The 16,699-nt window shown below is 44.1% G+C and overlaps 1 protein-coding gene across 1 annotated transcript in view; it reads left to right on the top strand.

Moving 5' to 3' along the window:
* LOC139565503 (phospholipid phosphatase 3-like) overlaps window positions 1-16,455 on the top strand; it is a 38,177-nt gene extending 21,722 nt beyond the window's left edge. The window contains exons 2-6 of the mRNA XM_071385904.1: window positions 7,619-7,776; window positions 8,068-8,354; window positions 8,814-8,871; window positions 10,563-10,739; window positions 14,498-16,455. Of these exons, the coding sequence (XP_071242005.1) occupies window positions 7,619-7,776; window positions 8,068-8,354; window positions 8,814-8,871; window positions 10,563-10,739; window positions 14,498-14,599 (782 nt within the window). The 3' untranslated portion in view covers window positions 14,600-16,455. The remainder of the gene's footprint in view (window positions 1-7,618; window positions 7,777-8,067; window positions 8,355-8,813; window positions 8,872-10,562; window positions 10,740-14,497) is intronic.
* The last annotated feature ends 244 nt before the right edge of the window (window positions 16,456-16,699 follow it).

The raw sequence follows: 16,699 nt of genomic DNA, 5'->3' as shown, positions 1-16,699 counted from the left end.
AGACCACCAAACCCCTTTACATACATACCACCGAGACCGCCAGGCAGGCAGGCCCCTTTATGTTCCCCTACTCTCTGTCAGCCATCCCTCGCCACACATACCCTTAGCTCCAGAGCACGGCTGCAGTGCTGCAGGAAGAAGTCAGTGGAGTGTGGTTAGAACAGAGAGGCTAGGGGGAAGCGTGTCTGGACCTGACGACAGCTACAGTAACAGTTACACAGCCTGGAAACTAGAGACAGCACTACCGATAGTGGGTGGGAGGGAGGGGGGTTCAGAGGCTTGTTAATTGGAAGTAGGCTATAGCTGCAGTCTTTCATCTCTTCCTCCTGACTTGTTTTTTGAGTTAGCTCTGTTGTTTCGTGGGAACTATGGACAGATAGTGTTGCTGCCTATGGACAGATAGACCGTGTATCGAGTGATTATGTTAGTGATTATGTGTACAGTAAATAACGTTCTGGTTGTGTGTGTACGTGAGTCCAACTGCAGCAGATGCTGCTGATATCAGATAGTCAGTGAGATGCCGTTGGGCTGTTTTTGTTTCCCAGGCTTTGTCCTTTGATGATCAGTCTTTTTGTGTAGGCATCATGGCAGACAAAACAGTGAGCAGTGCACCCAGTTAGAACAATCCAGACAATTTAGGAGAGGGGACAGCAACGTCGTCGCCCCCCCCCCCTATCCTGTACCACCTGGATCAGCCCAACAAGTAAAAGCTGGGAGAAAGGACACTGTAGTGCTCATCCACACACACATACACACACACACACACACACACACACACACACACACACACACACACACACACACACACACACACACACACACACACACACACACACACACACACACACACACACACACACACACACAGTCGCTCTAATCAGGAGGATGGTGGTTTACTAGTCATAATCACAGCCCAGGTGCCAATGACTTAATCTCCTGTCTGAGGCTTACCTGGCTCACCCCTGTGTGTCCGTGTGTGTGTCCGTGTGTGTGTGTGTTGCACACCCAACTACTATTTTATACAAAGACTCTTTGTCCTTAATGTCAGGTGAAACACAAAAGACGTCTGGTCCTGCTCTGACTCTCACTGACTCAACCCAGATAGAGATCACATACACACTATGTTGTGGCCAGGACACATTGTCTAAGAACAGTCTTCAGGGAATAGAAGTCCAGCTCTGTATAGTAGACACATCTACCAGTTACAGTGCTATTATTAGGGATTCCAGCAGGGTTTACTAAAGTTAGAGTAACAGCACTTCATAGGTGTATAAAATAGATTCACTACACCAGTTACAGTGCTATTATTAGGGATTACAGCAGGGTTTACTAAAGTTAGAGTAACAGCACTTCATAGGTGTATAAAATAGATTCACTACACCAGTTACAGTGCTATTATTAGGGATTACAGCAGGGTTTACTAAAGTTAGAGTAACAGCACTTCATAGGTGTATAAAATAGATTCACTACACCAGTTACAGTGCTATTATTAGGGATTACAGCAGGGTTTACTAAAGTTAGAGTAACAGCACTTCATAGGTGTATAAAATAGATTCACTACACCAGTTACAGTGCTATTATTAGGGATTCCAGCAGGGTTTACTAAAGTTAGAGTAACAGCACTTCATAGGTGTATAAAATAGATTCACTACACCAGTTACTGTGCTATTGTTAGGGATTACAGCAGGGTTTTACTAAAGTTAGAGTAACAGCACCTCTCTATGTAATGATTCACTACACCAGTAGCAGTAGATTGACTTCTGGATAAACAAGCAGCTTAGACCTGAGGTTGAGGACCAGAGGCCCTGGCACTGGCCCTAGAGGCCTGCCTGGCTGAAGAGAGATGGACCACCCCTGGAGGGTAGTAGGGGAGCGTTCTCCTCTCTGCCCCAGTGACTGTCCAGGACAGCAGGCCAAGTGGGTGGTTGGTTGGGGTCACCCCTCAAGAGATCCAGTGGTCACTGGTCACTCAGCACCCATGGTATACTATATAGTGACTGTCACCTAAAATGTTGGTTGATGCCTTGTTGAGTAGTAGGCTATGTTACAGTCTAGTATTGATATTCATGTGTTAATAATATACTAGTACTGTTTAGTGAAGCTGTTAGTTTGGGTCTGTCTGTGTGTTTGTTCAGTGCCTGTCTACGGGTTGTTTAGTTTGCTGTGGTTTCTTTGGCTCCAGGGTGGTTTATTTGGTTAGCTATGGTTGGTTGAGGTTTTTGTGGGTAGTTTGGGTTTTGATGTGGCTTGTTTGGTTGCGTGTTAGTCCATGTGGTGTTTTGTGGGTTGTTTGTGTGTGCAAGTGGGGTTTGTGTGTTCTGGAGGCATTCTGCTGGACGAGGCGAGGTCCTGTTTACAGAGCAGGTCCCAACAGAGCCCAGTTCTCTGACCCTCACATTCCAGAACCACTGCTAATCGTCTCCGTCTGTGAAACACTTCACCACATCTCTCAATTCTCAATCTCTCTCTCCCTCTGTAGTGCCCCCCAACCCCTTATCCATCCCCCTCTCTCTCCCTTTCTCTGTTTGTCAATTTGCCGTACCCCCTCTAACCATGTTTTCCAGTCTTTTGAGTTTGACACTGTTTTATTGACTGGTACACATTATGAGCAATATGCCCTCAAAGCATCCGCATAAATAACACACATAATAACTAACAAGTAACATCTGCCCCCCTCCTCCTCCCTCCTGCTCTCTCTCTTTCAGTCTTTATTCTCTTTCTCCATGGCTGTTCTGTTTTTTCTCTGTGTTGTTGTTCTCTTCTCACAGTGAGCTCATTCTGGGCTGTGGTCATAGAAGTGTAAATTAGAACCAGAAGAGTTTCTTAAGAGTGAGGCACATATCCCCTCTCCTCTCATTCCCTCACCCTCTCTCTCTTCCTGTTTCTCCTCCCTCTCTCGGTCTCTCCCTTTGACTATTTGAAAGCATTCCCACTTTGAGAACTCCGTCCAGCAGCACATTTGGCCCGTGTGTGTGTGTGGGTCTGTGTTTGTGTTTTTCTCTCTCCTCTCTGTTTCTCTCCCTCCCTCTCTCTCTGCTCCACTCTGCTCTGCTGCTGTGTCCTCTGAGGCTGCTCTTGGCCAGGTGCAGCGGTTTGCTCACAGCTGCCTGACAGATGAGGTGAGGGGCTCTGGAGTGTCTTTTGCGTCTTCTTGTGAAAGCGTTTAGAGCCGGTGTAAACCCCAGTGTAAAGACTGGAACTTTACTGGGCCTGGCTGAGACCTCTCAGACCTCTGAGGTTGTATAGGCTAGGTGCAGGCTCGGTTGACAGTGTGTGTTCTGCTGCAGAACACATCACATATGTGTTCTGTGTGTTCTCTATGGTTTCACAGTGGTGTGTGTTTGGGAAGTTTGTATAAGATGTGTTCTCTATGGTTTCACAGTGGTGTGTGTTTGGGAAGTTTGTATAAGATGTGTTCTGTGTGTTCTCCATGGTTTCACAGTGGTGTGTGTTTGGGAAGTTTGTATAAGATGTGTTCTGTGTGTTCTCCATGGTTTCACAGTGGTGTGTGTTTGGGAAGTTTGTATAAGATGTGTTTTGTGTGTTCTCCATGGGAAGTTTGTATAAGATGTGTTCTCCATGGTTTCACAGTGGTGTGTGTTTGGGAAGTTTGTATAAGATGTGTTTTGTGTGTTCTCCATGGTTTCACAGTGGTGTGTGTTTGGGACGTTTGTATAAGATGTGTTTTGTGTGTTCTCCATGGTTTCACAGTGGTGTGTGTTTGGGAAGTTTGTATAAGATGTGTTTTGTGGTATGTGGCAAACTGGCGGCCTCTTTTTTTTGTGGACTGTTTTAGAGTAGCATTTTGAGGAGCTCTGTAAGCGAGCGTTGTTGGGTCCCGGCCACGTGAGCCCAGGCTGTCAAATCAAATTTTATTGGTCACATACACGTATTTAGCAGATGTTATTGCGGGTGTAGCGAAATGCTTGTGTTTCTAGCTCTAACAGTGCAGTAATATCTAACAAGTAACATCTAACGATTTCAATACACACAAATCTATGTAAAGAAAGGGAATTACGAATATATAAATATATGGATGAGCAATGTCAGAGCGGCATAGACTAAGATACAGTACAATAGAATACAGTATATATCAATGAGATGAGTAATGCAACATATATAAACATTATTAAAGTGACTAGTGTTCAATTTTTTAAAGTGGCCGGTGATTTCAAGTCTATGTATATAGGCAGCAGCTCTAATGTGCTGTTTATGGACTTTAACACACAAATGTGGACATGACAACACACACATATTTACAGAGCGGTCAATACATCATTGACAGGATCGGTCATAGTTTGCCTACTGAGTGGTTGATGGCTCCCATTACTGTGAGAAACACACTAGAGGATCCAACGCTAACGGCTCAACCAGCCAGCACCACACTTTTATTATGGCAGGAATGGAGACACTGTCCATTAGCAGACTGACAAACCAGAATAACATTGATTATAACCGTAACTCTGGCCCAGATACAGAGAGAGAGAGAGAATTGTGGTAAAGAAGTAGCCTGTTGTGGTGGATGGCCCAAGCGTAGACACCACCATGACATGTGTTTTCAGAGTAAAGCTATAAAACCTATACAGGGTTTCAGCCCCTGACTTTGTCAGTGTGTGCTTGAGTCAAGAGAACCACATCTCTCTTCTGGGCCGTTCCATATGATTTCAATCCCTTTGTGACTGCACCCCTTTTGATTTGAACAAAACCTTTCATACATGTTTGCCCGTGTAGGAAGTGGTCAGAAAGGGACCTTTTTCGACCTGAATGCCAAAACATTCAGGAGATGGAGGTTCTCAAAGTTGACCCGTTTTTCATACCCCACACTACCAGGAGACATTCATGTCTCATTCATGTCAGTTCATCAAAGGAAGCTGGAAGGCCTTCAAAGAAATTTAAAGGGATAGTGGTAATTTGGCAATGAGGCCCGTTATCTACTTCCCCAGAGTGGAAGGAACTCGTGGATTTCATTTGTATGTATCTGCGTCCAGTATGAAGGAACTTAGAGGTAGTTTCACAAGCTGCTAACGCTAGTTAACAACTTCCTTCAAACTGCATGCAGATACACACAAACTATATCCACAAGTTCATCTGTCTCTGGGAAAGTAGATAAAGGGCCTCATTGCCAAAATCCTCATCTACCCCTTTAAGTACCTAAGTAAGGCCTCCTGATGCATATACAACATCTTTACCTTCATCTCTGTCTTTGTCCTGAGTCATGTTATTGGGTCCTTACCAACTCCAGACAACCACTCTCTCTCTCTTCTCTGGGAGAGATCTGGCTTTTCTACGGTGGTCTGGAGTTAGGCCCTTGCGTGATGTCAGAGGCTCTGTAGAGGGCTGCAGCTTGAAGTCGCACGCCATGGTGTGTTTATGTGTGTGCCGTGTGTGTATCTCATGCACGTGTTTGTACAATGTGTGTGTGTGTGTGTGTGTGTGTGTGTGTGTGTGTGTGTGTGTGTGTGTGTGTGTGTGTGTGTGTGTGTGTGGTCTAAATGCGTCTGAAATGAGGAGCATGTGATTCTGGCAGGAGAAGTAGATCAGGCAGAGATCAGGGTCAGGTGAGATGTTTTCACTATCTCTCTTCTCTCGCTCTCTCCCCTCGTCTCTCTCTTCTCTCGCTCTCTCCCCTCATCTATCTCTTCTCTCTCTCTGCTGTCGTCAGAGCCTCTGCTATCTGCCTGCAACGTGTTTCCCTCTCCTCTCCTCTCCTCTCCTCTCCTCTCCTCTCCTCTCCTCTCCTCTCCTCTCCTCTCCTCTCCTCTCCTCTCCTCTCCTCTCCTCTCCTCTCCTCTCCTCTCCCTCCCTCCTCCTGTCTTCCTGGCCCTCCCGTGCCTTCTCTTAACCAGAGGATATGTCGTTATCTGTGTTTGGTCTTTCTCTCTGACAAACACATACTTCCAGTATTAGCAAAGGTCACAAGCAGACATTTGCTGTATACTACAGTAACTTTACCCTGCTTATAAGCCAATGACGCTACACTACTTCCTCGTTTTCATTCCTAAATTGTATTGGCCCTTAGGTACATTGATATGTGTGTAGGTTCTTAACTGTATGTCTTGGGCTGAAAGGGTGGCTGTATGGATCTGTTTTGGTAGTATTTATGATTGACTGACTGGTACTGTGAGTGAGATATATCTGCAGAGTATTCATGGTTATATAGTGCAGGTAGACTGAAACCTGTTGAACTCTGGTAGAGTCACAGAAAGTCACACTGAAGGTCAGTGAGCCATGTCCTACTCCCGTCTGCTACTGTTGATCTACAGTCTCTAATGGCCTGTGTGTTGTCCTCTCCTCCTGTCACGTAGTCTCTCTGAGATTTCCTGGCAGCAGCAGTGTTTGCCTGGGCCCGTTCCAGTTCCAGGCTCTATGATGAGGGAGAGGTTAATCATTAGTCCCATGCTCTCCCTGTTCCATGGGGGATAGGGCTATGGGGGCATGGGATAGGGGACTACATGATGGGCTAGAGGGGCTGTGGGGAGCAGAGAGAGGAACTAGGGTAGTTTGGAAGTTCAGAGTGAGTATAGTGGTGTAGATTTAATTTCAGATCTAGCCTTGGATTTGATTTCATCCTCCCTGCTGTGTGACTGGTGCCAGTATCATAACGAGGTTGCACAATCTTTACCCAATGAACTTTCACCAGCAGCAGGGCAGGCTGCAGCGAGGTGTGTTTGCTTAAGAAAGCCAGACCTTGACCACCCTCCTTTACGCCTTCCTTACACACAAACTTTTAATTGGTTAGCCGACCAGGAAATTAACTTGATACAGTATTAACAATCCTTAAAATAAGAAGGTAATGTGTTACTACATTGATTTAATAAATATTCTGCCAATACAGTGGTAGTTAATGTTTAATGTTGTAAGCTCCTTGTGCGTCTCTGTGCCACACTACACTATTTCTATTCCCTTATAATTGGAAACAAAAGACTACTCTATTCCCTTTCTATTGGAGGTCTCTGCAGTCACGGTGTAGTCTATACTGTAGCCTGGCTATTAGTTTACTGTAAAACCCTTTGGCTTTCACCACTTTGTCATTTTCTGTGTAATAGACTCAGTATCTCAGTATCCTCTGTTCTCCTTTCCTCCTGAATAATCCTTCATTCTGCACTGTCATCTCTGTCTCTCTCTCGTCTCCCCCTCCTCCAGCCTCTCTGGTGGAGCTCCAGTATGTAAGGAATGCCAGATACTTTGGGAGATCTTGAGTCCAGTCAGTGGATGACTGACAGGCCTAAGGCCCACCCCCTCCTCAGATTGCACCCAGGCCTATATCCTGTCTCCTAAACCCTTCTCATATAAAACAGGATCAAGGATCATTGACAACTCTTTGTCTTGGCTCACTGTGCGATGCGTCACTCTTACTTTTTTCTCACACACACACACACACACACACACACACACACACACACACACACACACACACACACACACACACACACACACACACACACACACACACACACACACACACACACACACACACACACACACATACATACATACATACATACATACATACACACACACTCCTCATATCTTTTACTCTCTTTACCTCTTTCTATTCTGTCTCTTCATCTCCCTCATAACTGTGTCAAAACCCCCCTCTCTCTCTCTGTCTCTCCAGCCTCCATCCCGTTCTTTGCGTGTGAGTTGAAGGCGGTGACTCCGTACCGGAGGGGTTTCTTCTGTGGGGACCAGAGCATCACCTACCCCTACCTGGAGAGAGAGGCCATCCCTGACGCACTGCTCATCGCTGGGGGCATCGTCATCACTGGCCTCACGGTGAGACACACAACACAACACACCACTTACACACTGTAGGATCTTACTGAGTATATACACATGACATACTATCACCTCTTACACACTCACTGTAAGCAGACAAGAGGTTCACCTGGAAGTAGATGTATTATGAGCCATTCCATATTTAGCCTTTATTTAGTCAGGTCATTGAGAAAACCTTATTTTTTACAATACGCTGTGAAAGCGTCGTTTCTCTACCGGTATCTATCTCAGGTTTTTTACGAAGAGGACTGATTCTAACTCTTGATCCTCCTCTTCTTCCCTGGCCAGATTGCGCTGGGCGAGTGTTACCGGGTTCGTTTCTGTGAGGTGCAATCGCAGGCCTTCGTGCGCAACCGCTACGTGTCCTGCCTCTACAAGGAGCTGGGCAGCTTCCTGTTTGGCTGCTGCGTGGGCCAATCACTGACCAACATGGCCAAGCTGAGCGTAGGGCGTCTGCGACCTAACTTCCTGTCGGTGTGCAACGTGACATACGCCTCGCTCAACTGCATCCCCGGCTCCTACGTGGCCCAGGTCACCTGCAGGCAGCCCAAACACAAGATGGTGGAAGAGGCCAGGTCAGTACCGAGAGGGACGCCTTCCCTATTCACACTATAGGGCCAAACCAGGCCTGGCCAAACTGAGCTGGCCTGGTTACACATCCACCATAGTTGCTGGAACCGTGCAGGAAAGGACAATGTGAAAATAAATATCAGAACTAGCGCAGTGCAGTTGTGGTTGGTCCTGTAATGTGAATCAAGCTTCAGTGTATCAGAGTTGGGCTCAATTCGAGCTCAATTCCTATCAGTTGGATTGGATATGAGACTTTTCCATTGTTATGCAATCCTGAAAAGTCATGCACTGACTGGAATTGAGATGTAATAGACCCAAACGCCGCTAGTCTAGTCAAAGTGAAAGTCTGTCTTTGTGAGAAACTATTGGTATGAATGTTTATTAGCATAGATTGAGATGCAGCAATATTGACACTAGATAACTGGGTTAATGAATGACATCCCTGTTATCCCTTTATCTTTCAGGAAGTCCTTTTTCTCTGGCCATTCCTCTTTTGCCATGTACACCATGCTCTACCTGGCGGTAAGTGTCACTGACAATTGGAGACACACACACACACACACACACACACACACACACACACACACACACACACACACACACACACACACACACACACACACACACACACACACACACACACACACACACACACACACACACTTGCACGTGCCTGTGGCGACAAAGAACAGCACACCTGCCAAGTAACGTTTATACACTTGAAGTCACCTGCTTTAGCTGGGATTACTACAGATTAGTTGAATGAAGGAAAGAATGATCTTTCACAGTTTTAACTTTCACTGTAATTATGAAAGAAAATATTGGACACTTTGTCCCTGTAGAGATGGAGTGCACACTCACTCACACACATACTCACAAACACTCAGTCATTCAAACACACTCACATACACACATTGTACATGCAAACTCTGAGAAAGGCAACTTTTCAAAAACCGTCCTGCCTGAAATGAAAAGGGAGAGGGAGGAAGTTTTCCACAGGGAACATGAATAGAGGGAGAGATGGAGAGCAGACAGAGCACTCCTTGTTTGGGGTTGGGGGGGGGGGGGGCTGCTGAGAGATCGACAGGCTTCTTTCAACAAGAGAACCCCACTCCCCTCCTCCCTCTCTCTCTCTCTCTCTCTCTCTCTCTACTGGACCATTGGTGAGGAACACATTGTAGGGTGAGAAATGACAGAGGAAGACAAAAGCCCATCATGGCTCAAGCATTTGTTCCCATAATGTATTCATTCACATTCTAAATGGAATTTCTCCACTTCATTAAGTCTCCAATGGTCCGGAATATGACTGGAATAATCGCAAAACTATTTACGGGAAATATATATGAAACTCATTCAATTTCAATCTGATAAAAGGAGAGGATTCACCATTCAAAAACATTGTTAATAGATTTCTCGGGTCCTCCCCTCCTCACCCCTCCCCTCCTCACTCCCACTTATCAGAAAGGGACAGAGAGAAAGAGGGAGAGAAAGAGAGTGAGGCATTGAGAGCAGTTGAGTGTCCTGAGAAAAACAGGGGGCCTCATTCTTCATTCTGTCTCCTCTTCTCCCTCTCTCTTCTCCCTCTATTTTCCCTCCATCCCGTCTGTGGCTTCCTGGCGAATAGCTAGTACTACTACTGCAGACTGACTGTATCCTTTAGAATCCATGGGACCTGCAGCGACATGCAGCCAGGGCCCTGGGCCAGCTGCTGGGGTTGGAGGGCAAGAAGACTGACACCTGCTTCCAGTCAGAGTGAGCCAACCCCCCTAACCAGCTCCCCTCCGGAGGAATACGTTCCACATGTCCCAGTGACAGGCCCAGGCAGCAGTCACCTCAGAAACAGCACCATGCATCTCTACAGTTAACCCCTGACCCCCCAGTCAGTCTCTGTCTGGTCCCTGACTGACACTCCTCCTCTACTGTAGTAATGATGGGGCCTGGAGGGCAAGATGAGATGGAGGAAAGGTTTATTAGGGTGCTGAGCCCAGTGTGGATTGACTAATGCCAGGTCCTCTTCCTCACCCTCTAGACGTGTGTGTGTTAACTGTGGTTAATGTACCATGTGACCAGATCACTGTGGAAAGAACGAACTACGTTGCAGTTTATGCACACACACAGACGCATGCAAAAATGCATGAGAGTGCCTGCACACACACACACACACTTCTCATATTTGAAGGTTCTGATCATGTGACGCTGCTCTCCTTCTCCAGTTCTACCTGCAGGCACGGTTGTCATGGCGAGGGGCTCGTCTGCTGCGCCCGCTGCTGCAGTTCCTGCTGGTGATGATAGCCGTGTACACCGGGCTGAGCCGCATCTCCGACTACCGCCACCACCCCACCGACGTGATCACTGGCTTCATCCAGGGAGGCCTCACCGCCTACTGGGTGGTAAGTGTCTGGCCCTCCCCTCCCTCTGGCTCTATGGAGCTGTGGGATTGGGAACAAATGTGTTGATGTATGATCTCCTATGTCAGTCAGGTTTACAGGATGAAATAATGTCAACCATGCCTGCCTAAACAATGACATGTCCTATCCATCTGCCTGTACAATCTGTATTTATCTATCTGCCTATATAATCTGTATTTATCTATCTGACTATATAATCTGTATTTATCTATCTGCCTGTATAATCTGTATTTATCTATCTGCCTATATAATCTGTATTTATCTATCTGACTATATAATCTGTATTTATCTATCTGACTATACAATCTGTATTTATCTATCTGACTATATAATCTGTATTTATCTATCTGACTATACAATCTGTATGTATCTATCTGACTATATAATCTGTATTTATCTATCTGCCTATATAATCTGTATTTATCTATCTGACTATATAATCTGTATTTATCTATCTGCCTGTATAATCTGTATTTATCTATCTGACTATACAATCTGTATTTATCTATCTGACTATATAATCTGTATTTATCTATCTGACTATACAATCTGTATGTATCTATCTGACTATATAATCTGTATTTATCTATCTGCCTGTATAATCTGTATTTATCTATCTGACTATACAATCTGTATTTATCTATCTGCCTATATAATCTGTATTTATCTATCTGCCTGTATAATCTGTATTTATCTATCTGACTATACAATCTGTATTTATCTATCTGACTATACAATCTGTATTTATCTATCTGACTATACAATCTGTATGTATCTATCTGAATATATAATCTGTATTTATCTATCTGCCTGTATAATCTGTATTTATCTATCTGACTATACAATCTGTATTTATCTATCTGACTATATAATCTGTATTTATCTATCTGACTATACAATCTGTATTTATCTATCTGACTATATAATCTGTATTTATCTATCTGCCTGTATAATCTGTATTTATCTATCTGACTATACAATCTGTATTTATCTATCTGCCTATATAATCTGTATTTATCTATCTGCCTGTATAATCTGTATTTATCTATCTGCCTGTATAATCTGTATTTATCTATCTGCCTGTATAATCTGTATTTATCTATCTGACTATTCAATCTGTATTTATCTATCTGACTATACAATCTGTATTTATCTATCTATCTGCCTGTATAATCTGTATTTATCTATCTGACTATACAATCTGTATTTATCTATCTGACTATATAATCTGTATTTATCTATCTGCCTGTATAATCTGTATTTATCTATCTGCCTGTATAATCTGTATTTATCTATCTGCCTGTATAATCTGTATTTATCTATCTGACTATACAATCTGTATTTGTCTCATTCTGTCCCTATATGGTGGGATCTCATCTGGGTCAGGCTGAGCAGTATAACCAGTCTCTCTGGCGGTTGGGATATATGTCTTATGTTTGATGGATTTTCTTGGTTGCCTTTGTGTGTTTGACGGATAATGTTCCATCTCTATGTATCTGTGTTTGACGGACAGTGTTCCATCTCTATGTATCTGTGTTTGACGGACAGTGTTCCATCTCTATGTATCTGTGTTTGACGGACAGTGTTCCATCTCTATGTATCTGTGTTTGACGGACAGTGTTCCATCTCTATGTATCTGTGTTTGACGGTCAGTGTTCCATCTCTATGTATCTGTGTTTGACGGTCAGTGTTCCATCTCTATGTATCAGTGTTTGACGGACAGTGTTCCATCTCTATGTATCTGTGTTTGACGGACAGTGTTCCATCTCTATGTATCTGTGTTTGACGGACAGTGTTCCATCTCTATGTATCTGTGTTTGACGGACAGTGTTCCATCTCTATGTATCTGTGTTTGACGGTCAGTGTTCCATCTCTATGTATCAGTGTTTGATGGACAGTGTTCCATCTCTATGTATCTGTGTTTGACGGACAGTGTTCCATCTCTATGTATCTGTGTTTGACGGACAGTGTTCCATCTCTATGTATCTGTGTTTGACGGACAGTGTTCCATCTCTATGTATCTGTGTTTGACGGTCAGTGTTCCATCTCTATGTATCAGTGTTTGACGGACAGTGTTCCATCTCTATGTATCTGTGTTTGACGGACAGTGTTCCATCTCTATGTATCTGTGTTTGACGGACAGTGTTCCATCTCTATGTATCTGTGTTTGACGGACAGTGTTCCATCTCTATGTATCTGTGTTTGACGGTCAGTGTTCCATCTCTATGTATCAGTGTTTGATGGACAGTGTTCCATCTCTATGTATCTGTGTTTGACGGACAGTGTTCCATCTCTATGTATCTGTGTTTGACGGACAGTGTTCCATCTCTATGTATCTGTGTTTGACGGACAGTGTTCCATCTCTATGTATCTGTGTTTGACGGTCAGTGTTCCATCTCTATGTATCAGTGTTTGACGGACAGTGTTCCATCTCTATGTATCTGTGTTTGACGGACAGTGTTCCATCTCTATGTATCTGTGTTTGACGGACAGTGTTCCATCTCTATGTATCTGTGTTTGACGGACAGTGTTCCATCTCTATGTATCTGTGTTTGACGGTCAGTGTTCCATCTCTATGTATCAGTGTTTGACAGACAGTGTTCCATCTCTATGTATCTGTGTTTGACGGACAGTGTTCCATCTCTATGTATCTGTGTTTGACGGTCAGTGTTCCATCTCTATGTATCTGTGTTTGACGGACAGTGTTCCATCTCTATGTATCTGTGTTTGACGGACAGTGTTCCATCTCTATGTATCTGTGTTTGACGGACAGTGTTCCATCTCTATGTATCTGTGTTTGACGGACAGTGTTCCATCTCTATGTATCTGTGTTTGACGGACAGTGTTCCATCTCTATGTATCTGTGTTTGACGGTCAGTGTTCCATCTCTATGTATCTGTGTTTGACGGACAGTGTTCCATCTCTATGTATCTGTGTTTGACGGACAGTGTTCCATCTCTATGTATCTGTGTTTGACGGTCAGTGTTCCATCTCTATGTATCTGTGTTTGACGGACAGTGTTCCATCTCTATGTATCTGTGTTTGACGGACAGTGTTCCATCTCTATGTATCTGTGTTTGACGGTCAGTGTTCCATCTCTATGTATCTGTGTTTGACGGACAGTGTTCCATCTCTATGTATCTGTGTTTGACGGACAGTGTTCCATCTCTATGTATCTGTGTTTGACGGTCAGTGTTCCATCTCTATGTATCAGTGTTTGACGGACAGTGTTCCATCTCTATGTATCTGTGATTGAAGGACAGTGTTCCATCTCTATGTATCAGTGTTTGACGGACAGTGTTCCATCTCTATGTATCTGTGTTTGACGGTCAGTGTTCCATCTCTATGTATCTGTGTTTGACGGACAGTGTTCCATCTCTATGTATCTGTGTTTGACGGACAGTGCTGCATCTCTATGTATCCGTGTTTGACGGACAGTGTTCCATCTCTATGTATCTGTGTTTGACGAACAGTGTTCCATCTCTATGTATCAGTGTTTGACGGACAGTGTTCCATCTCTATGTATCAGTGTTTGACGGACAGTGTTCCATCTCTATGTATCCGTGTTTGACGGACAGTGTTCCATCTCTATGTATCTGTGTTTGACGGACAGTGTTCCTTCTCTATGTATCCGTGTTTGACGGACAGTGTTCCATCTCTATGTATCCGTGTTTGACGGACAGTGTTCCTTCTCTATGTATCCGTGTTTGACGGACAGTGTTTTATCTGTGTCTCTCCAGGCCTTCTATATTTCCTCCATGTTTAAGAACAACCGTCCAGACCTGTCTCCCACCAGCATGTCTCTGGAGAGCCCCCTGTCCAGCCAACAGACCGTCTGCTAGCAACACCTGCCCCAACACACCCCTCCTCACCTACCTGGACGGATGGGGGATGGGAGAAAAGACAGAAAGAGAGAGAGAGGGAGAGACAGTCAGATAGCAGAGGTGAGCAGCACATGGAGGGACAGGGAGGGAGAGAAAGTGTGTGAAAAGGAAGGGGGATGAGATAAGAGGTAGAGCAGGTAAAGAGCGTTCTAGCAAGTACACACATGCTCTGATGAATACGTCAAGACACGCACACACACGCAGTGCCACCTCTCTCTCACTAACACACACTACCATCTAACACACACACACACACACACACACACACACACACACACACACACACACACACACACACACCAAATCACTGTAGAGTACAGCCCGTCCACATGGAGATATGCATAGTAATTTTACAGATATTTTTGTATTCGAAAAACGACAAATGTTTCTATTTTTCAAATGAGAGTCGTAGATGAAGCTGCTAATGATAATGATTTGTTCCTGTTCTAAGTAGAATATGTTTTATATGTGATGGTGGTTAGTGGGCAGTGCATTAGGTTAGCTCTCACAAACACACGGTCGGTCAGTGTCTCTAAATTATCTTCTTTGGTCGTCACTTCGTTGGTCATCCTCTGACCAGCCTGGATGATGATATCATCAGCTGGACTCCACTTCTTCAGCTTGACGTCCCCTGACTCTAATTCTGTGGATGTCTCATTGACGTTCCCCGACTCTAATTCTGTGGATGTCTCATTGACGTCCCCTGACTCTAATTCTGTGGATGTCTCATTGACGTCCCCTGACTCTAGTTCTGTGGATGTCTCATTGACGTTCCCTGACTCTAATTCTGTGGATGTCTCATTGACGTCCCCTGACTCTAATTCTGTGGATGTCTCATTGACGTCCCCTGACTCTAATTCTGTGGATGTCTCATTGTGTGAAACGAGACAGTCAGAACTGAACTGTTATTTCAGACCTCTACACGGAACAACAGCGCTGCATGGAGTGACAAACCCTGGCAACCAAATAAGGAACAAGCACTGGCCTCGTGTGCCCTCTTTACCAGTACCCTCTCCATCCTTCACCCTCTAACTACACAGCAACTAGTAGAGGATGTCATGGACAAAGACAAAATAGAACACTTTGTATTAAACCAAGTATCTTATCTTAACTTCAGTTACCCAGGAGTGATAGGGTGGAAATCTGCTTTGCCCAGGTTACGTCCCCTCCCCTTCACTCCCACGCTTTTCCATGTCTGTACTCTGTACTAACCACTTATTACTGTGTCTCAGAGGCGGAGCTATGACTGAACCCTGTAACCTTTGACCTATTACCCTGACCTCTGAGCTGCACCTTGAGTTATGCCACTCTCACAGGGGAGCCAAAATGTCTGCCTCGTGTTGCCTATGGCAGAGGTCCCCTGTATATTCCTATTAATAGCACTTGAACTACATAATGGAACCTACTCTAATTGCTATTATATATATTTTATCTCAAGTTTGAATAATCAGTGTTTTATTTCTCTTAATATGTCACTCATACGGTATATGTTTTAGTTTTTTTCCAAATGATAATTAATCAAATTGAATGTAAATAGATATGTCCTTTTTATAAACCACACAGAATTTCAAAAGTATTATTAGTGCCATTTTTGGACAGTTTTTTCACGTTTATGTGTTATGTGTCTGTGTTGTTGATCAGGTACGCAGAGTTGTTGTTATTGTCATAACGACTAGACTGAGCCAGAGCTATTATCAGAAAGCTATTTCTTGTTTCCAGTTTTGTGTTTTTTGTTTTCTCTGTGAATGCCAGAATGGCTGAAAATAACCACTGTACTCAAAAAACCAAACCAATAAAATGAATGTTGAATCTTTTGACCTCCTATTGTCCACTGATATTCCTTAAAATGTCTCACACACTTGTTTTCTTTCCACACAGAAACAATGTTTGTCATCTGACTGTTTATGTGCTCAACTGAGTAAAGAATCAGTTGTTCGTCACACACACATGACCAGTAAGTAAGTTCAAGCTTAGTTCAGGAGAAGTTAGAGGTGAAACCGAGAGCAACAAAAAATATTGAATTCCAAAGTCACAAGTGACTTCACCTCAAGTTTCTGA

Source organism: Salvelinus alpinus, chromosome 36, assembly GCF_045679555.1.
Source record: "Salvelinus alpinus chromosome 36, SLU_Salpinus.1, whole genome shotgun sequence".
In the NCBI taxonomy this organism is placed as follows: Eukaryota; Metazoa; Chordata; class Actinopteri; order Salmoniformes; family Salmonidae; genus Salvelinus; species Salvelinus alpinus.
The sequence above is the reverse complement of the archived record's forward strand: the minus strand, read 5'-3'. Positions and strand labels throughout refer to the sequence as shown.